At 43.7% G+C, this 26,464-nt stretch overlaps 1 protein-coding gene across 5 annotated transcripts in view; it reads right to left on the bottom strand.

The window, feature by feature from the left end:
* The window catches only part of HERC3 (HECT and RLD domain containing E3 ubiquitin protein ligase 3), a 53,682-nt gene extending 27,429 nt beyond the window's left edge, over positions 1-26,253 (bottom strand). For all 5 annotated transcript variants that reach the window (XR_008449505.1, XR_008449506.1, XM_054064312.1 and 2 more), the window contains exons 1-5: positions 26,121-26,253; positions 20,356-20,613; positions 4,065-4,224; positions 2,569-2,645; positions 1,766-1,987 (exon numbers count right to left, since the gene is read on the bottom strand). Coding sequence is in view for 3 of the 5 variants with exons in the window: in XM_054064312.1 (XP_053920287.1) it covers positions 1,766-1,987; positions 2,569-2,645; positions 4,065-4,224; positions 20,356-20,581 (685 nt within the window). In the remaining 2 variants the exon portion in view is untranslated. The remainder of the gene's footprint in view (positions 1-1,765; positions 1,988-2,568; positions 2,646-4,064; positions 4,225-20,355; positions 20,614-26,120) is intronic.
* Between the last annotated feature and the right edge of the window lie 211 nt (positions 26,254-26,464).

Below are 26,464 nucleotides of genomic sequence, written 5' to 3'. Positions count from 1 at the left end.
TTTTATTGATGTAAAAATAAAAGCTAAGCATTTCAAGGAGAAGTAGGCATCTCAGAACAGCAGTGTTAAGAGGAGTAGCTGCTTACTTCATGCCAACAAAAAAAACAGATTCCTAACTATAGAAGCTGTCTGTTTTTTAAAGACACTCACACAAGGATTTGACAGGTCCTTTTTTCTGGGTAGTGAAAGGAAAATGGTCATATTTTCATGGATTTAGAAATGACAACAGTTTTTTCATTTACTTTGTTCTACGTTTTAGCACTCTGATCTTTATTTTGACAGGAATGACACTTCTTATCTCTACAGCATAATTGTTTAAATAATAGCACTGTAGACTACTCATTTTTGTAGACTTTGCTGTTCACGTACACCAAATATAATTCACGCTGTCTCACCATGATTCACTTACCACAAATACCAAGTATTTACTAGTGTTGCATATTGAGGGCAAGCAGAGTATGATCTCTGGTCAACGCAACCCCACAAGTAAATGCCCCTTACATGTTCATCTAAGATTATTCCCATGTCAAAGTAAGCCTCTCATATATAAACAGCAGCTTTGTTGAAATTAGAAGCATTTATCTGCCAGTCTACATGGAAAGAACATGGCTGCTCGTATATAAGGTCAGCTCTAGATTACATAGAGTACAAGAGAATAGACCTGGAGCATTTTTGAAAGAATAAAAGATATGCAACAAGTCTTACAGTTGTGTTTCATATTCCTAAAAGTGTAAAGCAAGACAAAATGATACATAAAACATTTGAGCATCCTTTGCTAAACTACAGGCTGGTTTTGAGTAAGTACTTTAAATATATGTTCCAGTTAGCAGGATGGTTGTCAAAATGCATCATTCTATTATAGGCACACAAAACATGAGGCAATGCTTCTCTCTTGCAACATACAGTGTTTATTGCTGCTACACTATGCAACCTAGCATTTACAAATATATACTCGCTCATGCAAAAATAAATTATCTGTGCATGGTAGGTATCACATCCACACTCAGTAACTTACCTAGATATTTAAAGTTATGCAGAAAACTATGAAGAGGCTGATTTTAAACCCCCAAAGAAAATCTTTCACTCACTCACTTTTGCAAAAAAAGTTAAGAATGTGTTAACAACAAGCAGGGGAGATCTGAGCTTTTCAGACTAGTGGCAATGTCATATAAGTGAGACTCTTCAGCCTCACTTATAAACTTATCTTCAAGCCTGTTGATGGCTAGTCTCTACTGAACATGGCTACATGAAAAAAACTACCACTGGCCATGTCTGTCTGCAAAACTGCAACCAACAAACTAGGCAACGTTTTACAATACTGAAATATTCTGTTGCTATCATTTTGTAGCGTTCAGTTGCTCACAGTCAAAACCACGCTGGCCAAAAAGTGGATGAGTTCAGCCTGCTGTTCTGCAGGGAGAGCCTTTGCTCCACATCAACTTCAAACAAATTACAGACAAAGCGGTTTTGAGAAGAGAAAGAAAGAATATGAGCACTTCCTTTGATATCTGCATGTTGACACATTTGAAAGACCTTTCTTTCTGACCTTCCTCACCTCCACTAGCATCCAAAACGAGACAAACATGTTTCTGTTCCTGATAAGTATGAAAAGCCTGTAGAGTCCAGAGACAGTTCTGCTGCCCTGTCCTCCTGAGCGAAGTTACTGAGGGTTACCTATCTGCTCAGTAAAAATACTGTCAATGCGAACAGAGACACTAGTCCAAAACGTCCATCCTTCTTTCACCTAAGAACATAATTGTAATACCTCGTTCATCACTTAGTCCCAGCTGCCCTGAGCTGTTCTTCCCCCAGCCAAACACAGCTCCTGAGAGAGAGAGGGCAAAACTGTGGGCTCCACCTGCAGCAACCTGAGCCAAAGGGATGCCATCTAGAGACTTCACACGTTGTGGACTGGCTTGGGAGGGACATTCTTTACCCAGGCCCAGCTGACCATAGCTGTTCTGCCCCCATGTGAAGAACTGGCCATCTGAAATAAGGAAAGAAGGAACAGTTAGTAAAAGCTAGTCAACGGAAAAGCAAGTTTGACAAAATTAACAGGAAGCAGTGCTGGGGGCTTCGCTCCCACCTAAGCCTCATGATGGAAAAATCAAGCAGCACATTCTTTGCCAAAATAAAAGAACAAACTGAAGTCATTGGGTAAACAAACAGACATGCAACTAAGTGCAAAACACAATATCAAACTGCTGTAACTTAAGGAGCATAACAAAGACCAGTCAACATGTTGCACACAGAAGAGTAACAGCCAAGGATAATTTCAACACAAAATCAGTAACACGCATTTTTCTGCATCAAGATGGAAAGCTTTTAAGTGTTGCTGCCATCATTTACAAGTCAGACACTGGGTGGCCTGTGTATAATGTCTTCTTTGTTGACAGTATTGGCAAAGCTCTCAGTATTCATGGTACCTGATCCATTTTACAGCCTCCCATCTGGCCTGAAAGCAGCTGGGACAGAGATGTCCCTGGTTTGTTATGCAGAAATATACAATCTTGACACTGTGCAAAATACAGCACAAATCTTGGTAATAAATAATGAATGGTAAATTACCTGCTGCCAAAGCCAGGCAATGCCAATTTCCACAGGAAACCTGCAGTATAGTCTGTTGGTTCAATTTCTTTATTAACCTAAAATGACACAGTATTTTAGAATAAGTGTCCAAAAATACAGTATCAACTTAGACTAAAATTATGACTTCCATTCAGATATTCATTCTACACATATATAACCTGTGGTTTTCAGACTGAGGGATGGAATCTTGAAGGTGATGCAGATCCATAGATAATAGACTCAAATCTGTGGAAACCTTAGACGCTTGACTACTAACTCCAACTACATTTACTGCCATAACACTGAATCCAGCTACCTGGAAATGGTGAAAATAGCTGGTTCTTGGTGTCTTTCTCACTACTTTTTCACATATCAAGATGTTGTCAGGGGCCTAGCAGTTCCTATGAGTTAGAGCAACAAAACATCTTCAATGATTTGTACACAGAAAAGCATGTTAAAGGTTCAAGTTATTTCACAGAAATGTTATTTTTAAAATGGCACCATCATACTGAGATGTGAGCCTGTCTGTCTCTTTTACATTGCAGCCACTTGCAAGCAAAGAACTGTCTTCCCAGAGAGCCCTTCCACTCAAGTATTAATGTTCGTGATGGAAACTTGTCCTTTAAATACTGTTTCAACAATGACAGCCACCCTAGACAAATGTCCCAACTTCTAATCTGTGCTGGCACACTCAGTAAGAGACAGACTACATCTCTTATTAACATAGCATGATACAACATCATTAAGTACAAAGAGACCAGTTATCTTTATTATGCTGATAAGCTGAGACCTATCATCTGTGCACTGCTTTGGATGGTGGTGTCCTGATGACTGCCACTGCCTTCATCCACAGTCCTTGCACTTAACCCTATAAGCGCTCTGATACGGGCAAGATACATTAAATAAGTGAGCAAATGAAGAAAACTGAACAGTGCCCTAGAGTTTCTAACCAACACTCACTATGCAGAACTGCAGTCAGCTGGCTTAGTAGTTTTGCTGCTAACAGGTAACACTGCACAAGAGTTTCAAAGCTGAAGTGCCAGTTCACACAGCCATATATTTTTTTTCCCTGTTCTTGAAATGGATCTCCTATCTCAGCAGACTTCCTAAGGACTGAAATAGATGGGTATCACACACAGCATTTCTATTCTTAGGTCTTCCCTCCTGTACCTCCTTGCTCTGTACAAAATGCAGTGGCATTTTTCATTAAGGAAGCCAAGCACACTGATTTTCTTTTCTGTGCCCCAAGCACTCACAGGCAGAAGGCCTGTCCTGTCCAAACCTCCCAAGAACTTAGTCTGAATTCCACAGGGGCTCAGGATGCACCAGTACAATTTGGAAAATGAGGAATCATGACGCTTGCATCCCTACATAAGTCCCCAATTACTGACTCTGAGTAGAAGTGCTCTCACCAACTCCAAGCTGGAAGGCGAGAATCCCTTGACACATCGCCTCCAAGGAGCCACCTTAAGGAAAGCTGAACCCATTAAATATACCTTGGTACTGTCACTGAGTCTTCCATAGTGGTGAGGCCCAATTGTCCATCGCTGCCAGCACCCCAGGAGAAGAGCTGGCCCTGGTCGCTGAGCGCCACGCTGTGAGACTCTCCACAGGCCACGTGCACGATGTGTTGCCCAGCCAGGGCTCCAATTTGCTCTGAGGAGAACAGAAAACCCCTTCAGTCACAGGGTTCACCTCACAGTGTCATGCAGACATCAGGTCTAGGCAAGTCTCTTTGGAAAATCATACAGGTAGGTGCACTGATCCACAATTTAATTTTAAAACACTTCCTATAAGAGGAAAGCACTGGGTTTTATTAAAAACACATAGCTGCCGAGCTCTTCTGAAAGCTTAGTCGGTAAGTCACAGGAGAAAGGCAGGAAGATACCCCCAAGCACAATGACAGTCTACAGACAGCTTCACAGATACAGGGAAACCTATCAGGTTACTTCAGAACAACCAGACTTCCCAGACTTGATGTTTTCTCATTCAGTTTTGATGTGGGGATCAGCCAGGACCCAGAAGCAGGTGGACCCTGTAGAATATATTTGACGTTCCACGGTTGTCATGTCCAAGTGAGGATGGGTCATCTACAAAGCTAATCAACCCACCCACGTCTTGCTTTATTGCTTGATGCATGGAAGTCTATGCGTTATGATATCCCCTGTGCTTGGCTTGGAACAGGTTTGAACCTATCAATCTGTTACCACCACAGTCAGGCATTCATGAAAAGTCCTATAAAAAAGGAGCAAAATAGGAAGGCCTTACGGAGGAATACAAGGGAAAAAAACTCATCACTCAGTCCTCTGGAAGATTACCCACAATTGACAATTCCATCATTACGTCATGTTAAGCAAGTGAAATAGATTTAACAGCTACTCTTACAACACCAACAACCAGATCTTATACGTGAAGAAGAGGTTTTACAGAAAAGCCTTGCTTTGCAACAAAAATGTTGGAAATGCCACACCTCTAACGGAAAAATTCCCCACAAGCCAAACAGAAGTTGGTCTTTTTCCTTCCCTGAATAAATACAGATGTCTCAGGTAGATGAAGAAAGATTTTACCCTGTAAGCTACAAGGCAGTGATCAGCTTTATTAAAATCCCTGTTGCCTGTGACATGAGAGGGAAGGGTAGTTACATGTTGTTCCATGAAAATGATACCCCGCATCAAGAGCATCCAGAAATCATTAACCTACTTAGCACCAAAACTTGCATACCAATCAATCTAAATGGATTTAAAAGTAAGATACCCTAGAAGGGCTTGCTTTCTAAATCTGGGAGTCAGAAAATGAGAAGAAGAATCCCTAATGGTTGTTATGGAAAAGAAAGGTGACAATTATTTAAATACATATTCTAACAGAGAAAAATGCTACCTGAACACGTGTTCCCTTTCACTTGAAATAATTAACGGCAATGGAGGTGTAGTTTACAAGTAACAGGCATGGAAACATCTAGGAGGGCTCAAGGACTGGACCTGCCTGCTATTCAGCCATACTTTAGCCCCACCATCTAATAACACCCTTTGGCCAGCAGGTCTTAACGGCAGAACTAATTGCACCCAACCCTACTGCCAACCCTATACAGACACAGACAGGTTTTTAGGGCAGTAACTCTATTTACACATGCAGTTTCCACACTTGAGACCACAAGCATCCAACTGTAGCATTACTTGGCAGCCTTTTTTTATGTTCATTTGCATATATAATTGAAGAAGTCTATTTTTATCCATGAGCTTCAAACAACCAGCAGCTGTATGCTCAATTAAGGTCAATCACAAACAACAGACAAGTTATCTTGGCAACACACGTGGCTATAGTGTCTTTCTCTCACTCAGACAGCAACACAAAAAAACCAACCCACTGCAACATGCCTGACACACCATCCAAGTTCAGCCAAGTATGTTTCTGTACTGGGACCTGAAGGTCCAAAACTAAATCTCCTGCTGGAGAGGATACCACCATCAAAAGAAGAGAGTGATGAAGCCATCCTCATCTCCACAGGAAGACTCTTTGATTCAGGAACCCATCGCTTTACTATAAGCTTGCTTGCCAGCGTGCACTGACACTGGCCGCTATCCAGAGGACTTGAGCCCTTACGGTCACAAACTCACGAGCCTGCTTCTCTTCCAAAGCTGGTCCATTTGCACCTGCCAAAAACTCCAGAGGACAACATGAGTCTGACAAAAAGACAAATGTGGATAACACGGGAAGCTGGGGCATCCATAATGGAAGATGTGTTTTGCTACCTGCAGACACGACTGAGCTAATTCCTCCCCTTGGAAACCAGTATTTGTCATAAGTATATATATATATATCATTTGCTGTGAAAAAAACTACTGTGAGCTGTCCCTGAGACATCAGAGCACCCTGGTGAGGTGACAGAAGACTCCAAGGACCAGAGATCAGCATCAGCAGCTGGAGGAGGCAGGACTCTGACCGCAGCAGTACTGCAACTGAAGAAAAAAACTGCCCTGAGGTAGCAGGAGGCTGTGGAAAGAACTACATAACCAGGACTTCACACTGGGACAGAGAGGACATCCAGAAGGTTTAGAAATCCAGAGTGGTTGCTTCAGTCCTCACAGACTCCATTTAAGTTTAATTTGGCAATACAAAACTGACCTTGGTCTATGCACCATCCCAGGGGACTAATAAATACCAACTTGTTTTTAAAGGCTGCCCTGTGTCACTGAAAGCCTTCAGTGACTGCACTGCTCACCCAAGCAGCAGAGTACAGCCTCATCTTGGCTCACTGGACAACTAAGTTAAAAAACGTGCCTGTCTTGGAGCTGAAGACCTTTATCTTTAGAAATGTATGCTTATGACCCATCTCCCCAGAGTACGTTGCTTGCCTGCAAAGTCATGAAGACATGTAAAGGCCAAACAGTTTAGGTTTCACATGCTCACACATCTGTTTTCAGAGAAGGAAAAAAGCCAGCCTTTCCCTCAGGCACAGACTGCCCGGGCAGTCCAGCAAGGGTCTGAGTTCACTGTCAGGCTTGCCAAGCCACTGAATGTACCGTCTCCCTGCTAGCATGGGTAGTGAAATCAAAAACATCTGACAATTACTTCTCTGTTGACCTCCCATCTCTTCTTCACATCAAAGTATGAGGTGTTTTAGTGGTTGGTATACATTTGTTTTAATTTCCAGAGCATTATTCATTCCTTAGAAGAGATGCACTGAGATGAAGGGTGCAAAGGGTAAAGTTTATTGTTAGCATTGTATCTTCAGTAATAAAACCAGTCCGATGGACCTTAATAAACACAGTTGTATACAAAGCTAAGCAGAAGGGCTGAAGGAGTTATGCAATACAGTGTTTCAACATGTCATAAAACTTTCAAAAAACAAACAAACAACACGACCACCCGGGTTCCAAGAAATACACATTGATCCAATCCTTTCTTTCTGAAGCCATTAAGTATCTCAAAACAGCACCAATACTCAGAAGTTACTTATCAGTTCTTCATATCTGGTGGAGTTCCAGTTTTCATTTCTCTTCTGTCCACTTTAACTCATGGACCTCAACAAACACAGATATCAATCAAGGTTCTTAACCTTGTTAGATTTTTATACAAAATACACATCAGACTAAAGAATGAGGTCCAGCCAAAGCACCTTCAGGACATCCCCTCTCTGAGTTGTGACAGGCCTGGTTCCCAGCACTGCCCTGATGTTTTCTTGCCTGTCTGTAGTCTGCAGGGACAGTCCAGCAAAAGTTGAGGACAGGTTCTATATGTTTCTATAACTCCACATTCTGACAGTCAATGCATGTAAGTTGAAGGTTTGGAAATGTCAGTAAAGCTGGGCCAAGAATGAAAAGCCCACATTCAGCCCATAGCCTCACTATTTATAAAACAGGGCTTATATTTTGTCCCCACAGTGATGGAAGGCTATAAGAGATCTTCAGTGTCTGCAACCGCTGGAAGCACAAAGCACTCAGTTATACTGCACTGATTAGGATGCACCTGCAATGAATGATCAATTAGCCTTTCTACTCCTAGTATCAGAGAGTTGGTACACCCTTTCCATGCATAGCTTCCAGCTGCTCACAAGACAGGCTTTTGCTAGAGGACATGGCAGAACCCTTCAGCCATATGTGCACAGGGATGTATACAAACAGCACCAGATGGTTTCTACTGTCTGAAAATGACATAGAGAAACGACCACCCCTGAGGTTACACCTTCAGTGGCAAAATCTGGATGTCTTCCCTGGTGAGAACCAGCTGTGGTTTGGAAGAATTTCAAGTGATTTCAGTCTGCTTTGACACCTGGACTCCTCAGTGCCTCCCCATCCTGACAAGAAGCAATTCAGAGCATCTGCTTATCTTGGTTGTTGCAGTCTGCTAGGAAAGTGCTCACAGACTGTCTAATATAGACCTCTTACTAGCTTGCCCAGATAAGAAAGAGCTGGTGGTAGAAAAAAAAAACAGGCAAGGGAGAAACAATTGTTGGCAATAAGTTACTCTGGGTTAAGTGTTAGTGGCTGGCAAGTCTGAGGATAGATTGGATGAGCCAATTTCTTCACGTTCCCATGCCTCGTCCACACTGAGAATCCCTGAGCATTATGTGACCACGATCAAATGTGACATACAACATTTTACTGCACGAGGCAGCTGAGTATTTTATCAGACACCAAGAGCAAACTAAACTTCACCCATATGGTCTTCCTGTTCTCTGAGTACTGCAAAGCCTTAGTTCTTACAGGAAAGGAACTGCATTCTCTCCTTTTGGAGATGAATTACACTAACACATTAAACTATCCAGCAAGGTGACACTAACAGCATTAGCGCTATGGAAGCCTGATCCAACAGCCAAAAACCTCTATGAAAAACTTGCTACTGCCTTCAAAGGGTACTACACGAAAATGAGAAACACTGTGGCCCAAATTTACCAGTCACCAGAATTTCATTAAACCACTGAACACAAGGAAAGTAAATAACAGTGGAACACCAAACTCCCTGACAAGATTTTTATACATTAAGTAGGAAACTTCAGCTGACTGCCACTTTCCCAGCCTCCACCAGCACATCCTGGGGATGTTTCGGCACATGGACTTCCTGGATGTATTTCTAGGTTGTGATGAGCTTCATGATTTCAGTCCTAATGAAGTCAGTTGAGCATTAAAACACATCTGAGGGTTTTAATTACACTATAGAGAGAAAAACAACGTGCAACAACTGAAATGCTCGCAACCCAAAGTGCATTAAGAAGTACACCCAAGATTTCTTCCTCCTCTTATGAGGGTTTTTCTTTATTTTTTCAGCATAACTTCAACAGCATCTCAGCTATTCAACAGTTTTACCGGTATTATAGCAGCACGAGCACACTTGCCAACTTTTTGAGGAAACATCATCCCCAGTGGAAGTGTGATTCTGCCCCTTGGAAATTGGTAACTTGGGAGGGGAAAATTACTTGTTTGTCAGGGCCTTTTTGCCTCTTCCTTTCTCCCTTAAAGCCCTCACAAACGAGCCTCTGATTTCCCTCTGCAAAATTTAAACTCCAATCACATAGGCATCTTGTGCTGCTATAGACAACAACTGGAGAGTGGGACTGGGAGTAAGAAATCAGACTCTATCAAGCACTTAAGCAAAATACAGACTTTCTGAAGCCATCAGGTGCTTTTGAAAAGGGTCTAACCCAGCTAGCTAGAACTGCTCCTGTGGCTTCACTCACACCACCTCTGCAGGTTATGGTTTGTCAGCAGTAACACCAGAGGAAGACTCAAAGGGAGGAGGCAGCAAGGGCTGAAGGACAGTTTCAGGAACACACCTTCATGACTGCAGACAGTCTCTGGCATGGCCAGGCATATCACACGCACAACACGTAGGCAGCTGGAATGGTCCTGCCCAGCAATTTCACCACCTCTACCTTCCTCCTCCTTGCTGAGCCTCTCTGAGAACACGTTACACACTTGTTGTGTCTAGCATTCAGACTAGGTGAGACTACTGCATGCAAAGGTGTGGGAAACACTGTGCTTTGCATATGCACAGCACTAGACTACAAGAGCAAACACCACAGGAAATCACATTCCTGCTGTACAATGGCTACCCAGGCTTTCTGCCTGCTGTTCTCACTCATGTTTGGCAGCTCACCTTTTTCTCAAACTTCTCTTAGTATGGGGCAAAAGCTTTGACATATGGAGCAAGCAAACATTTACATCAGCACATAACCTCCTCTTTTGACAACTGAAGTTTACTACACCCATCAAGGAGGCTGGGTTTTACAAGTCCAACTCCCAAATCTTGAGGTCTTCCTTTCATTAACTTTGTGAACAGCTACTACACTTGCAGCAGAAAGCAGAGCAGCCTGATTAGAGACTGAAAACAGCAGTACTGGAGCTCATAAGGCTCTGATAATTGGGTTACAAAGGAGGAAAATTTAACAGAGTAGACTGAGTGAACAACACAGAGGAGCTTTCCCCTCATTAAATGGGAGGAAGTCAGTCCAAAGCAGGTGACATTCCCAGGAACACTGATGGTCACAGGAGTCAGAACACTGTTCACAGGTCAAGACTGAGAAGCTCTGAGTAACAGAGCCTATTCTGCAGTCCCCTTTCATGCACTAATGACTGCTTCTTTGCACAACATATACAGTACTCTTCATGAATTTACTTAGCATGGCTACTCAAAGGCTTAAATCGGAGAGGCTCGTTTAGTTATTGGCACTGCCTTCACCTTATAAAGCCGCCTATGGTCATGTCAAGGCAAGAACATAAGAACAAGAAGTGAGAGGCCACCATAGCATCCCAGGGTGTCACTTCACATACACTTTGACACCAACTCCCCTCACAGCTGTGAAAGCAGACACTCACCCTGAGAAAGCAAACCCTTTCCTTAGGCATAGTCATAGAAAGCCTTTTATTTCCACACATCACACTGCGTTTTGTACAGGGCAAACAGCCTCTCTAAGAGGCAGACTGGCATGGGCACAGCCGGCAGCCAGCTGGAGATGGCTTTTGAAAAAGCTGAGCAGGCAGAAAAGATTTCATTCTGACAAGCATCAGCTGGCAGAGGGAAGAATCCACATTCAGACTCTGAAGGTAAACAATTACATGCATTTTTTTCAGACAGGTAAGGCACCAAGACTCATGGAAGAAATATAAGAAAAATGTACGCTCAGGAAACCTACACAGCACCCATTTTCCTCTTCAGATTACCGCAGAGAGCTGTAAAGGTGGTCAGTCGGCCAGGCTTACTGGCCACTATTAACACACCCCAGTCACATCCCAGCCGCAGGTTCTGAGAAACCCCCAAGGCCCACCATGCACATCCCAGCAAATGCCATGGCTCCATGGCTACAAATACAATGCGGGCAGGATGCACTGGATCTCAGGGTCACATGCCAAGGATGGACATCATTGGTGGAAGGAGGAAATAGGGAGTTGGGTGTGCAAATAATAGTGCTGGTACTACACAGTGCAAAGCCATATTTCTGCCTGAGAAATCCCAAGCAAAGCCACAACAACCTTGAGAGATGTGACAAAGGTCGATGGCAATAAAGCAGGGACAGCAGATCAGAGAAAAGCAAAAGTTAGGCCCTTCACTACATTCCATCAGAGCCACACAGCGGGATTAATGTAGTCCAGCGGCAACTATTGAGCCAAACTTACAAACACAAAAGAAAAGACAACCAGCATAAAATTTAAAGGTCTGCTTAAAACCCAGTACTTTCACCTCCCAGCACTGCAAGGAAGAGAGATCTGTTCATTTCTTCCCTGCAGCCCTCCCCAGCTGCCTTCACACAGCCCCCTCTAGCATGCATGCTGGCAAACTACAATGGATTTGAGGCTCGAAGATCCAGGAACATCAACAGTCTGTCCTTGTGACTCAGTCAGTTGCTCCAGGCAGCAAGTTGCTGCCCCAGGAGGTGAGATAGGGGTTTACTATTACCCATCTGCTGTGCTCAAACCTACAGATCACTGCTGCATGAGAGCCCTTCCACAGCAGGTGATAGTGTCTGAGCGGAGGGTTCAAACTGAAGCACCTCCAAATCCCTGCAAGACAGTGTTGCTGTATATCATAAACACAGCAATCATGCCACAAGGGCTTCACTCCACTTTTTGCCTCTGGACTGCTATCTTGCCATCTTTTCATATTATTGGAGCAGTCTTGCTCAACATAAAGCATTTAGCCTTCACATGGACATTTTGTATTCTCTTCTAGAAGGGAAGCTACATTTTCTACACAGCTGTGCTTGGCAGAGTCTCACTTGGGGCAGTCCCAGGCTTTGACAAAGCTGCATGTGACTTTCAGAAGTACTCGGTGTACTCCCTACTCTGTTCCCATTCATTTCCATCCTGCAGTGACCTGCATGGGAGCAGGGCAAAGCCACAAGTTCCTGAAAAGCCACGTCTGCACCGTGCAAACTCAGTACAGCAAGTACAGCACCCTTGCCCTTGCTTTCAATGACATCCCCATCAGGTTCACAAACACTGCTTGAAAATACGTCACTGCAAAGAAGCATGGTGACGGGGAAAGGGAGGTAATTAATGCAGTCCTATTAAACATTTACAAAAGTTTATTTATTCATTTTCTCTACTGTAAGATTTGAAGGGCATTCTGAGAAAAGGAGATTTGAGCATCTGTACATTACTCTTTTATGAGCTTACATAGGCAGGCAGCTGTTTAAGGGGCAGGTCAGGTGTTAAGAGAGTGAACATTTCTTCACAGCTCTACTGTAGGAAAGGCTGCTAAGCAGAAAACAGCTGTGTCAAAAATATTTGATTTCTGAGAAGAAAAAGAAGTTTCACAAAGATCTTAGAGATAAATTCTTCTTTATGATACAGCTTAAGAAAGAATATCAGGCTGTTTCATGTTGACCGAGTCAAACTCATCACATAGTTATCCATCTTGGAATCATAGAATCATAGAATGGTTTGGGTTGGAAGGGACCTTAAAGATCACCCAGTTCCAACCTCCCTGCCATAGGCACAGACACGTCCCACTAAATCAGGCTGCCCAAAGCCCTTGAACATCTTCAACCTGGCCTTGAACACCTCCAGGGATGGGGCATCCACAGCTTCCCCGGGCAACCTGTGCCAGTGCCTCTCCACTCTCATCATAAAGAAATTCCTCCTTATGTCTAGTCTAAACCTGCCTCTCTCCAGTTTACACCCTCTGCCCAGATTTGATGTCTACAGATAGAACAAGCAAGAGCATACACCATGAGCCAGAATCAAACTCACTCGTTTCATATAATAATTACACACAGAAAACCAAGGCAAATTTGTTCCCCCTGATGGAAAGGTGACACTCATCCCTCGTTTCATATAATAATTACACACAGAAAACCAAGGCAAATTTGTTCCCCCTGATGGAAAGGTGACACTCATCCCAAGCCCCTACACACTCTCAACGAGCCCTCAAGACCAAATTATACAGAAAAGTTTACATCCGTCTTTATCAGTCTCAGGGTTTCATGCTCCTTCCAAGCTAGGCATGCAGACAGCCTCTGAATAGTACACGTGATAAAGGAATTACAAATATAATCAAGATAAATGCAATTTTAGGTTGCTAAAATGCCCCACAAATCCCCAATTAAAGAGCAAAAAGCTGGTCATTCCTACTGCAACGCTGCCTTTTGAGATAAGAGACACTAAAACCGTCCCTCGTGGCCTCAGTAAAATAGGCTGTACCAATTCTAAGAGAACAGTATCTTGCTTCCCTGGGCTCACTCTTGTTTTCACGCCTTGTAGTAAAATCAAGAGAAAAATCTGGTGATTGTGACAATACATGTATTTTTAGAAACAGGTCTTCAGAGTTACATTTGAAAACACATTACAGTCATTTCAGGGCCTGACTATGAATTTGTTTACCGACAAGAAAACAGATTTCTACTAGTTTAGGCTCTCCTAAAGACTCTCATCTCTCCTCAATTAGGCTCTCCTAATTCTGTAATCTCAGAGAGTATTGCTAGGGGTCAGTTCTCATGATCGAGACCACGCAAACTTTCAAACAGCCCACTATAAATATTTGTTGTGTTCAGAACTCCTCAGCCAACCCATTCAACACAACAGATGCATATTTAAGATACCTAAGGAAAAGCACTTCCTTTGATTTTATTTCTCGTTCACCTATATACATATTGGTCCTAAATGCAGTCATTTTTAATTACAGCCTTCTAATGTGGAAACTGAAAATCATCCTGAAGCCCAACTTGCACCACTTCAGCTGAGATGGACACAACATAACTGAAGTCCACATTGCTGGATGTTGTTGCAGTCACCAGTGAAGGCATAACATCCTCAAATACATTGGTTAGATCCTGTAAGCAACCAAAGGAGAAAAATGGATGAGTACCAACGAACATACACGACTCTGCAAGGGGTAGCCGTTTTATAATCTGACTCTTTTTACAAGTAAGATTTACAGTAGGTGCCGAAGCATACATTGTGTCCTAATCCTTATTATTTTTTCCAGTTTAAAGTTGGCTGCCACAGGCCAGCACCAAAGGCCTGGCTCCACAAGGGCCCCTCTGTCCCCTAGATGCCTCCCACCTCTTCCCACAGACAGCTCAGCATGCTTGTTTCCAAGCACATCCTCCCAAGCTTCTTCAGGGCCAATGCCTATCAGGAGGATTGCCTTGTCTCTACCACACATTTTATGGCATCCGCCTCTGCCTTGGGGTTGTAGAGAAAGCGTAATAAATGCAAAGCAGGACTCTCCCAGACCACAGCACTTAGGAAGTGTTGCAATAGCTGTATGCTAAACCCAAATTCCATGCTGAAACAGGTCAAAACTGTCCAAGATCCTTTGAGAAAAGCCAGCTTAGTAGAACCTCCCTTGCTGGTGTAAGCTGTTTTTCCTTGTTTCACTCCCCACGCAAAGAGAAGGAAAGCAGGAGCAACTAATGATTCTCCTACCACTGTCACCCCACCTGTGAGCAGCTCTCACCCGTTCAATGCAGCAGCCATGCCTCCTCACCTGCAACATGCTCACTTCCACAGCTGCTTCCAACAAACACAAGCCCTGCCACCTCTCCTCCTCCTGAGCAACCAGGGCCTCCTGGCTGACTTCTCAGCCACCAGGAAGAGGCTAAAAGACAAAGATCCATACTCGGTGTCCTTCCAAGCAAGTCATGCATCTGAATTCTCAGCTGTTACAGGGTTTATGATCAACAGGCATGCTGCAGTGAGCACCAAGGTCTCTGGTCACTGTAACCCTGCACTGAAGTTCAGGACAAGCGGATCTATGTTTGAAAAGGCTTCTAAGTTCAGAAAGATCCAAGGGATCTGGATCATGTAATGGGTTTTTTGTTGTTTTAGTGGGGTTTTTTTCCTGCTTTTTGAAAGAGAATGAGCATAATGATGGTATTTCTAGCCCTACAGTTACAAGCAGACGGATCCCACAATGCACATGGAAGCAATGGCACTCTGCACACTTGCATCCAGAGAAGAAATCTGGTAAAAACCATGGGTTAGTCTGCTGTAGGTTACCAGAGGAAAGGTTCAAGACAAATTTGACACTAGACATTTTACTGTAACTCCCTTGAGACACTAATTACCAAAACCTAGGTTTTCTCACTAGAAGTCAAATGAAATCTGAATGACTTGTAGAGAACAAATCTCTAGATCAGAAAATATGTTCCACATTTAAGACTCAAGCATGTTTCTAAAGCTTTATAAATTGCTAACTACCAGCTACTTAATTCATACTCCCCTATAACTCAGCCCAAACCCCAAAAGAGCCTTTACCTTAGGTACCCAGGCCAGTCTTTTGCCCCTCAACATACACACATGCATTCAGATAAAACATTTATCTAAGAATCATCACAGAGAGTCAAGACATCATGCCAGATTTGAAGAAAAATCAATCCAAATGAAATTGCTGGGCTGAAGTAGAAATTTAGACATACCTACAGAAGATAAGTCTCTTGTTTCCCAAAACCATTGCAGCAGAAAATTATCACTTCCCACTAGAGACAGGATGGATGTTAATATCTGATGATGCTCAGGAAATTAATGCAAACTCAGAATGATTCTGCAGAACAGTGGGCTCAATACTTCACAATAGAGATTGCCAAATTGCTTCTCCTAAGGTATTGTCAGACTCTTGGGTCTTGAAGTGCAAAACAATACAAGTAAAAATTAGGACAGGTTGGACAGAAGCTTTATTAACTACGGTCATGGTGAGAGAGCACTGGCACAGTGTCTCCCCTCTGCATCCCTGCCAAGTGATTGCAGAGACAAACTACAGACTGTTTCAGAGGAGGTGCTGGGGGAGAAGTGAGGAAAAACAATCATTTCAACATTAACAAAGCCAAGTACAATTTAAAGGAATAGAACAATAAATAAATAAAATGTGACAAAGCAGGGGAGATGGCTATTGGGGAGTCCATAGGAGAGGCACACACATTATTACCCTAGCTCAGAAGTGGGGAGTCAGAAACAATCACATGCCATTAGCTTTGAGTTGAAAGGAATGTTCTTTTAGTTAGGATAAACTACTTAGACACCATAAATTTTCATTTCACCATCACAATGTGAAATCTGAGGAAAGGGCACTTCCAGAAAATCAACCTCTGACACATTCAATGACACGTACTCCCCGAGGCAAAAAAATCACTTCACTAGTCGCTGTCCTGTCTCTGCATTACATCCACAACCTCAGCTAATGTGACAGTAAACACAGCTTTTAACAAACAAATTTTTTCATTTCAAAAGGTGGTCTCTAAAGGGCTCCTGTAAGAGGAAACGCTGAAAACCTCTGTGCCACTGTTCAATATTTTTGTGATAAGTGTGAATAAGAAGCAAAATTGAATCCTTCTACTACAGATGTGTAAATGGCCAGCTGAACAAGAAAAATAATATATAATAAGGGAAGAAAGGGAGGCAGTCTTCAGCAGCACTCACGGCAAACATAACTCTTCTCCCATTGTAAGTCATTAGTCAAAACCTGCAAGCTTTGCAAGAACAGGGTTAGATCCATGCTCAGTGCATTGCAAGTCCCAGAATTTTATTCACAAGCATCCTGGGAAATAACCATGTCTGATAAAACATGACCATACATTCTGAAAACACTAATTGAAGCTTTTAGCATGCTAGCAGCATAAGCCTTATGTACACACACAAAGTGTGAGAGATAAAAGGGTGTCTTCTCTAGCGAGCACAGACCTGGGCAGCAGGAAGATCATTCCACCCCTCTGAAGTCATCTAGCCTTCAAAAGGTTCAGGACCCCCTGTATATTTTCTGGGCTTGATGTCACCCTCAAACACAACCAACCCACTCAGCAGGCCACGGTAAGCGTTTCTGAAGTCCCAAGAGGGCTCTCCAGGGGCTGCCTGGAGAGGACAATCAGTACTGCGTCACAGCCTCCCGCAGCAGGAGACGCAGCTCGCTTCCAGAGCTAGGCAGAGGTCAGCCACTTCTAGCTGCCCTCACAGACTAAGCAGAATCAAGCCATACAGCAGTAAAACCAAGAGGCCTCAGCCCACACTGCCCTGTTCAGCAGAGGCAGAGGGATGCAGCGGCAAGACTCCCAGGCATTTCTACTCTTCTCTACCTCACACATCTCCTGACAGTCTTGTCGCTATCATCTTCATCAGCTCAGGACCCTCTGCCTCACACATATATCTTCGCATCCTATCAGACATGGCTTCATTCATAGGTCCACAACTAATGGAGAATAAGAAAGATTATTTTTGACAATTCTTTCTATAAATGTGGTCTAATTCATCTTTATCCCCAGGGGTGGTGGGGGTGGAAGAGGAGGGCTTGATCCTTCTTGCTCCTATTTGCAAGGAGAACTAAGAAATTCAGTTCCCATTGCCTCAAGCCAAAGCAGACCCACACAAAGCAGTGCATGGGATAGGACTCTCCCTCAGTTTACTGTTGTTATCATAAAGACTGCTGTGACTATTCACCATAAGCTAAAAAGAGAAGCTGCTCCTTGCTTTACAGCACATCCCTCCCAACTACCCCAGCCAGCAGAAACCCCATTGCAGACACAGCTGGTAGCATTGTGTCGGCACAGAAACCATTTCTCAAGGATGATCACAGGCTCCTCTGAGAGCAGCTCTGCAGAACCTCTTCCAGAATAAATGAAAACTGCAGGATAAGTAGAAGTTGGTGTCACACCATAGTGACAGTCTCTTAATTTAAGGAATAGAAGCAGCATACTTGGGAACAAACCCAAAAGAAGTTTATTTCTATTTCCAAATCTAACTCCACCCCCTCCTACAGCTCTAGCTTACGGTAATATTACTCAGCTGCTAGAGTTCTACACCTCGGCATTCAGGACTCACGAGTTCCATTTCCAGCTCTGATCTCCTAATCATTGTGAAGCCTCCATTTTGATGATCATCTGATGCTTGCTTTATTTTATAGGTATACAGCAGGCTACGCCAAAGTTGATTTTCAGAGTATACATCTTTACAGCGCTCAGAACAGTACTGAATTTCTGGGCCTCTGTACTAGAATCATGTAGCTAGTTAGGCAATGTGCAGGACGAAGTATCCTCATCAGGTTGGGTGTAATATTCACCAGGCTTGGCTTATTTTTACTACGCATCTCATTTATTCCAAGGCCTAAATTTATAAGTCCTCAGAAGATGAACAGTGGTTGTGCACAAAGGGCTTAAGCGCCCCTGATAATCCCAACCTCTTTTAGCAACCATCTGGAAATCACTTGTAGGAGAAGCATGAAAGGCAAGATTCAAGGTCAACTCCTCTAATCCAGCACCATAAACATCCCAAAAATCTACCACCTCATTTTAAGAGAAAGGGGCAAAAGACACTGACAGGAGCAGTGGAATCAGTCAGCTCAGATTTGGACATACTATGTGGGGAACCGATACAAAAAATGCCAGCATATAAAACTCTCCCAGACTCGTTTTTGGAGTTTTAGAAAGCAAGCACCCTTTATCAGGCCTGGGCAACAGGCAGGGATGATCTCCATCAATCATGTGCAATGAGACAAAGGCTGGTTACAGAATATATTTCCCACTTGAATGCATATGTATAAATTCTCCCAGAAATCTTACGCATATTCTATTACTTTCCAAGGACTAATTTTAATGGTATGAAACTTTGCAGCAGTCAAAATTCTTGCTAATTTGGAGCTGACTCCAGCTCTCTGCTTGACCTTGGCCTTAAAATAGATGAAAACTCCAAGCAGAGGTGATTACAGAAGAAGAGACATGTGTTCAGCCCAGATCATACTTCACACAATACATTATCATTTTCAAAGAAAGAACAGTGTCTGAAAAACACTGTTTTAAAGAAAACATGCTATCAGAGGACATTCTGTCTAACTTTCAAAGATCACAACTTCTTACGCGAAACTGTACTTTACCTTAAATCAAAATATTCCCCTTTGAACTATTCCACATATTCTATCAGAACAACTGTGGCTATTTTGTACACATCTCACCTCCATAAGGTATGCTATGCAAGCCAAAAGTCCTACAAAGGCTAGCCTGCACTTTGAGGGAAGATGATGTCTTATTGCTCTGATCACCTACGGAGAGATTTTCATTATATTCTGGGAATAGAAATACCTGTATCTTTACCAAATGCCAAAACCAAGAAGTTAGTAGACGGTGAATTGGAAAGCCAGCATTCAAAAGGAAGTTTATAAGAAAGGCTTCAGGGCTTCTCAAAATAACAATACACAATTCTCTCTTGAGAAGGAGAGGTATTAGCTGCCTGTGGTTCTGCAAACATGTGATCTGCCCATTGGAACACAATCAAGACAATGCACTTTCAGTCTAAGGAATACAAGGCTATAATGACCTTCTAGATTACGAGAGCGTGAAGGGGTGAAGGCACAATGACAGGAGATTTCCAAGAGGAGAAAACAGAATTTGTACACCCTCTTGGCCAAACCCAAGTTCCTTCTCCACAACTATGCTTAACACAGATCTCTTCTCTTTGATGTAAATGACAAAATTCTCAATAATAAGTGAACAAGAGTAGGCATAAGAATGCAGTGTGATTGTTAAGACAAAACAAAAGACCCTGGTAACTTATGGCCCTCTCTTCCCCCTGATAAAAAGGCAAGGTAATGCCAAATAACAAAAATCTGCCCTGAGGCCATCTGCGCTAATCTCTGTTTTGATACATTTCTCAAACAAACCGAGCAGACCTGTCTCCCCATCCATGCTGCTCAGCATTAGCTTTCCAGAGCCAGCAAACATTATTCAGTATCATTAGCGTGTTATTACACATGATCTTCAGCTCTGTTAGCTGCTCCACCTCCAGAGCAATCAAATACAAAGCAGCTTCCATAATCTTCTCAGCCCCGCCCAGCCCCAATACAGTTTGAAGCACATATAAAAAGTGGATTTACCTGGCTTGCTTCCTTCACAGTTGTGCCCCAGTTGGCCTTTGGTGTTCAAACCACAAGTATACACTTCCCCATCTTCCAACAGGAACACGGAGTGGTTTCCTCCACATGCCACCTCCTTGACACTTCTGTCATGAATGAATCCATATACCTGTGGTTCAGGAATGATGACCTGGAGGTTGCTACCTATCCCAGGCTGTCCAAAAGATGAGTATCCCCAGCATAGCATTTTCTCTCTTTTCAGCAAGTCATGTATCCTTCCTGGACAAGAGAAACAGGAAAAGCAGTGTGAATGAAGCAAGTACTCAACAAATGATGCTACAGAGTTAAGCTGCTCAAAACAGGAGGTGGAAACAACCTATGCATTTCCTGCATGACTGCCAGCCTTGTGAATGGCCAGTAAAGAGGGATTTCTAGCATTACACAGACAAAGAGGAATCAAGACAGCTCAAGTCAAAGACTAAATCAGAACCTTCATGCTCTGGCCACCTCCAGCCACTAAGGCAGCAGAAGTGCTCTGAAAACCAAGAGACCTGAGCTTTTATTTTAGCAAAAATCACACTTCTTCAAAAATCAATCTACTCCCCAAACTAACTGTACTGCTTTTTAGACTAACATGCAAACCTGAACTCTTACACTGTCACATCTGGGACCACTACTTAAAGAAATCTTTAAAAGTTCTCAAAGGTAGTCAAACTAGTCCTGAACAGGCCAGCTACTCATGGTGTACTGTCCAAAGCAGAATTGTATTATTTCCAGTAAATCCAGATTAAGTAGTATTTTGCTCAACTAAACACATTCATGTAACCCAGATATGTGCAGGTACACATACACCCCCATCCCTGTAACTGCAGCAAGAGTTTTCCAAGCAGCAGCAGCTCACATGGAGCAGCACGCTGACAGCTTGGCCCTGATTGCTATGGACAGATAATGTTGATGCAGCTTGCCAGCAGTCAGGTGTTACCTTTTGTGCTGCACTAAGGGAAAGTTAGGGATTTCAGAGAATGCGGTAACATGGGAAGGGAAAAAGCCTAGCAATTATAAAGGGGCCAAAGAATAACTCTGCTTGATGTTGATAATGACAACAGGATGCTAATGCATAGAAGCTGTGGGAAGGGAAACAGCTCACATTCCAGAAAAGGCATGTGAAAGATGTTAGTAATGCTCCCTAATCTCAATAGGTTTGGGTTATTTGCTAAACATGCTATACTAATGAGACATTGAGAATTACGCTGCTTGAACCATAAACTGATTAAAGCTTCTTTTTTTTTTTTTTTGCAAAGAGAAGGAAAAAGAAGAGAAGAAGTAAAAATATCCGAGACATCAAGTCTTATGACTCACCATGCCAAGTTCTAAACCAAGGCAATTTACAACAGCACCATTTACTATCTTAGCGCAGGATCAAAAAGCAAAAAGGTAACCTTTGAAGCAACAATGATTCCTCAAGGAGAGAAAACTCCTCGCACTCTGAGCGGATAGAAAACATTTGGTTTGTTTCCAAAACGTGGTGCTAATTCAGGCTCTAGGTATTAGCTTTAATAAAGCTTTTCCTAATCTGAGCCCTAAGCAGTGGGTGTTCATCTCTTACCCTGCTATCCTTGCCTGTCAGCTGCGGGCACAGTCAGGGGTGATCCCTTCCAGTAAGGCAGGGCTGAACTGGATGGTGGAGGAAAAGAATTCCATTCCAAAGAATTCCAAATTCCATTTGTACTTCATGAGCGGTGCAATTTCCTACCACAAACCATTTACTAGGATCTCTTATTAGGTGCTATAAAACATGCTATGAATCCCGTTTATCTCTAACAGCCCTTTCTCCTTTATAGCACAATTCAATTCATTCACGTCCACACACACGCTTATCACTGGCCAGCTCCAAAACACCCAGAGGAAAAAGTGGGAGGTTACAAGGCTCTGTCTAGTTAAATCAGTCCTTGTACACACACTGAGGGCTCGCTGCCTTCAGCACAAGCCTGATGTAAGATACCCTCTGTGCAGGCTACACTAAGAATAGGAATGCCCTGGGACACAGTACAATTGAAACACGTGCGTGTGCTTTAAATTACACAACTGCTATATTAATCGTGAACTTCATGTTCTGTCTCAAAAAACATCAGCATAAGCAACATCCTGAAGATGGCAACACTAAGGCAGGGAATCATTTCAAAACTGACATCTGAAACAGCAGAAATCTGGGACTGCCATTTCTTTCAGCCTAGGGAATTGCCTTGTTACGAAGATATAAGCAGCACAACAGCAGCAGACCTGAAGATCCAAAGACCGTGTTCCTTGCTAGTATAAGTGGATATTGCCTCTGAGCTGAAAAGATTTCACCACTGTACAATTTGAACTACAATGACATTGTACAATATGAGCTAAATATTAATTTGGGATATCTTTCTAAAAGGGTTCCTGAAAGTCTGCTCCCCATAGATTACAGTCATCTTCCCTACTGCTAATTTCATTTAAAATGCTAAAAATACTTTAATTACTTTCCTTGTGTTCATATTCCACAAAAGTAGTTGCTGTAACGGGTATGGAGATGTGACATGATTGGCAAGAGATTTTTTTTTTTCCTCCAGGTAATATACTATTTAAAACTGGAAGAGTTCAAATTCCCAGCAATTCATATGCACACTATAGTAATATTTCAGAGGAGTTCAACCCTCACTTACGCTGGTGGCCAGATTTTCTGAAGCACCCTGAATTTTAGCAATCCCTAGGGCAGACAATGAGGCCTGCCAGACTCTGTAGAAAAGTTGGTCTTAACTAGATTCTTGGTTAGTTGTTTTTAAATCATCTCCCTTGCATCCCATTCTCTAAACATTTTGCTGATAAATCCCCGTGCAACTCTACTCCAAGGGGACACAGCAGCACTTCCCACTCAAGAGCTAAAATCAACACAGCCACCTTCCATTTGAAAGTATGGGCGCTGCTAAATATTTTCCATTGGCCTGTTAAGCGACATTTTTAATGTACTTATTTTGAAGATATAGCACTTTTTTTAAACCACAACTGATTTAATGTTTGAGTTTTTTTCCTCCCCCCAGAGAAGCTGGTACCAGCCTTAATACATGATGTGTTGAAGTAGGAGCTGTGTCCTGGAACACAGCAAGGCTTCAAATGATAATTTCACGCTCCGCTTCGGATCTTGCTAAGGCAGTTATTCCTTTTTAACATTAGCAGAGGAGGTAAAAACACATGGTACACTGCAAACTACCCTATACAAGCTACATAATCTCCTTATACTAACACAATTATATATAAGTCTAGTGTGGGCAGGCACTAACACAGATGCGTGTCTGCACATACAGACACATATCTCTATATAAAAATAGATAGGGTTTATCTTCAGTTATTTGAAATACTATAAGTGACTAATTATTCCTAGCGCCTACCTCAATACACCTTAAAAAACTTGAATTTTAATCTTCAGAGGATAAACTCTTAGGAAAGGTGGTGGGTTTGTTTTGTGTTTTTAAATGAGTCAGTTAGAGCATTAAAGTTCCCAGGCCCTTTTAAAAATTGGATTGCAAAAAGCACAAGAGTTGCAGTATCCAAACACATCTCCTATTCCTGTCCTTCACAGATCACAACACAGCCAGCTTGGTACTCATGTTTTAGAGCTAAGAACAGATGCAATGCAGCAAGGCTAGTCATTTGCTGAGACACCCCATACATAACAAAAAAAAAAAAAGGCGGGCGGGAAGTGGAGGCAGGTAAGGTATAACCCAACATCCTCTAATACTGACATTCCAGGAATAATTCACCATCAGAACAATGACGGGTGTACACAGCACAGCTAAAGGTAGGAAAATGTCATACTGTGGAGAATATTTTGAGGAAATTTATTGTGGGCAGAAGATCCACCCTCTGCTAGGCTCAGCTGGCATACAAAGTATATATCCTTTGGTGAGAAAGCAGCCCTAGTGGTTCAGTAAAATAATAATGCTGCATGTAAAATCGCTGTAGGATGTGGTTTATTTCACCCTTTTTATTTTATTTCTTTTGTTAACAGCTGTCATGACATACACAATGTCTTCACATGATCATACATATTCCAAAGCCATAGCTGTGACCACAACTGCACCCTTTCTGGGAAAGTTAGTTAAGTCAGTATTGTGCTCGCAACAAGGAACACTTAAGGCTGGGTTCTTTCTAAACAGAGAGATCGACCAGCTTGCAGGGCAGGAATAAACAAGGTTTTTCATTCCCTGTTCTAAGATTTTAGCTAGCAAGTAAGAGAACAAGTCTTATGAGGAGCAACTGAGGTTGTTTAACCTAGAGGAGTCTGAGGGAACCTTATCACTGTCTACAACAACCTCAGAGGAGGTTGTAGTGAGGTGGGTGTTGGTTTCTTCTCCCAAGTGACAGGTGATAGGATGAGAGGGAATGGCCTCAAGTTGTCCCAGGAGAGGTTCACACTGGACATTAGGAAAAATTTCTTCACCAAAAGCGTTATGGGGCACTGACACAGCTGCCCAGGGAGGTGGTTGGATCACCATCCCTGGAGGATTTTAAAAGATGGGGAGATGAAGTGCTCAGGGATGGCTTAGTAACAGACACGTACGGTTGGGCTCAATGATCTCAAAGGTCTTTTCCAACCTAGTGATTCTACGGTTCTATGCAATCTGCTCCTTCTACCAGCACTGCCCAACAACAAAGGAATTTACTGCTTTTTTCTGCAACTAAGCCTCCAAGCCTACTTGCTTCTCCCTTTGCCTTCATTTTACCCCAACTCAAAGCCCAGAGTGGACCAGGCTATGAAGCAAAGAAACGCAAGAATAATAGAATCACAGAATAGCTTGGGTTAGAAGGGACCTTAAAGACCATCTAGTTCCAACCCTCCTGCCATGGGCAGGGACACCTCCCACCAGACCAGGCTGCCCAAGGCCTCATCCAACCTGGCCTTAACACCTCCAGGGATGGGGCAGCCACAGCGTCCCTGGGCAACCTGTGCCAGAGCCTCACCACCCTCACAGTGAAGAAATTCTGACTTATGCCTGGTCTAAATCTGCCCCTCTCCAGTTTTGACCCATTCCCCTTTGTCCTATCACTACAAGCCAAGGTGCGACAGCGAACAAGTTAAATGAGAAGCAGAGCATTGCCCCGCGCAGCCACACTCAGCAAGACCATCTAAAAACAGATCAATAAAATCAAACAAGCCCCGCATCACTCCCGTTTTGCAGCCCCGGTGAGAACAACCCCCTGCATTCACCGCAGACATAGCCTTCCTGCATTTCCCTGCTTCCCATATTCAGGCTGGAGCTTCCCAGGGGGCCTACAGGAAAGCTAGAGAGGGACTATTCATAAAGGCTTGTGGTGACAGGACAAGGAGGAAGGGGTATAAACTGGAGAGGGGCAGATTTAGACCAGAAATAAGGAGGAATTTCTTCATGATGAGGGTGGTGAGGCTCTGGCACAGGTTGCCCAGGGAAGCTGTGGCTGCCCCATCCCTGGAGGTGTTCAAGGCCAGGTTGGATGGGGCCTTGGGCAGCCTGGTCTGGTGGGAGGTGTCCCTGCCCATGGCAGCGGGGTGGAACTGGATGGGCTTTGAGGTCCCTTCCAACCCAAACCCTTCTATGATTCCCCAGCGGGAACACCGACCCCCGGGCACCGAAAACCCCGACCTCTCCCCCAACCGGGGGCACCGATGACCCCGAGAGCCTCCCCCTCGGGCATCGACAGCCCCGTCCTACCCCGCACCCCTTCGGTGTCAGGACCCGCCGGGGAGCTGGGCTCGCCCTCCCCCGCTGCCCCCCGCCACTCACCGCTGCCGCCGGCCCCGCCGCTGCCGCCGCAGCAACAAGGAAGTCCGACCCTCAGGGCCGCCGGGGAGTGACGGCTCAGAGTGGCCAATGGGAAGCGCGGGGTGGGCGCCGGAGAATCAATCAGCGACGGGCGTTTGCGCTTGGTCTCGCCCACAGCCCACCCTGGACACGCCCACAGCCCCGCCTGGACACGCCCCCAGGCAAAGCTGGTCACGCCCCCATGAGCTGCGCTTGGCCACGCCCCTGGCCCTGCTTGGTCACGCCCCCTGCCTGGCCGCGCCCGCTGGAGCTGCTCCGGGCCCCGCCTCAACCGGCTCATGCGCTGAGTCTGAAGAAGCGTGGCC

The sequence above is a fragment of the Cuculus canorus genome, chromosome 4 (assembly GCF_017976375.1).
Source record: "Cuculus canorus isolate bCucCan1 chromosome 4, bCucCan1.pri, whole genome shotgun sequence".
Lineage (NCBI taxonomy): Eukaryota > Metazoa > Chordata > Aves > Cuculiformes > Cuculidae > Cuculus > Cuculus canorus.
Note: the sequence above shows the minus strand (reverse complement) of the source record. Positions and strands in the feature narration are given on the sequence as shown.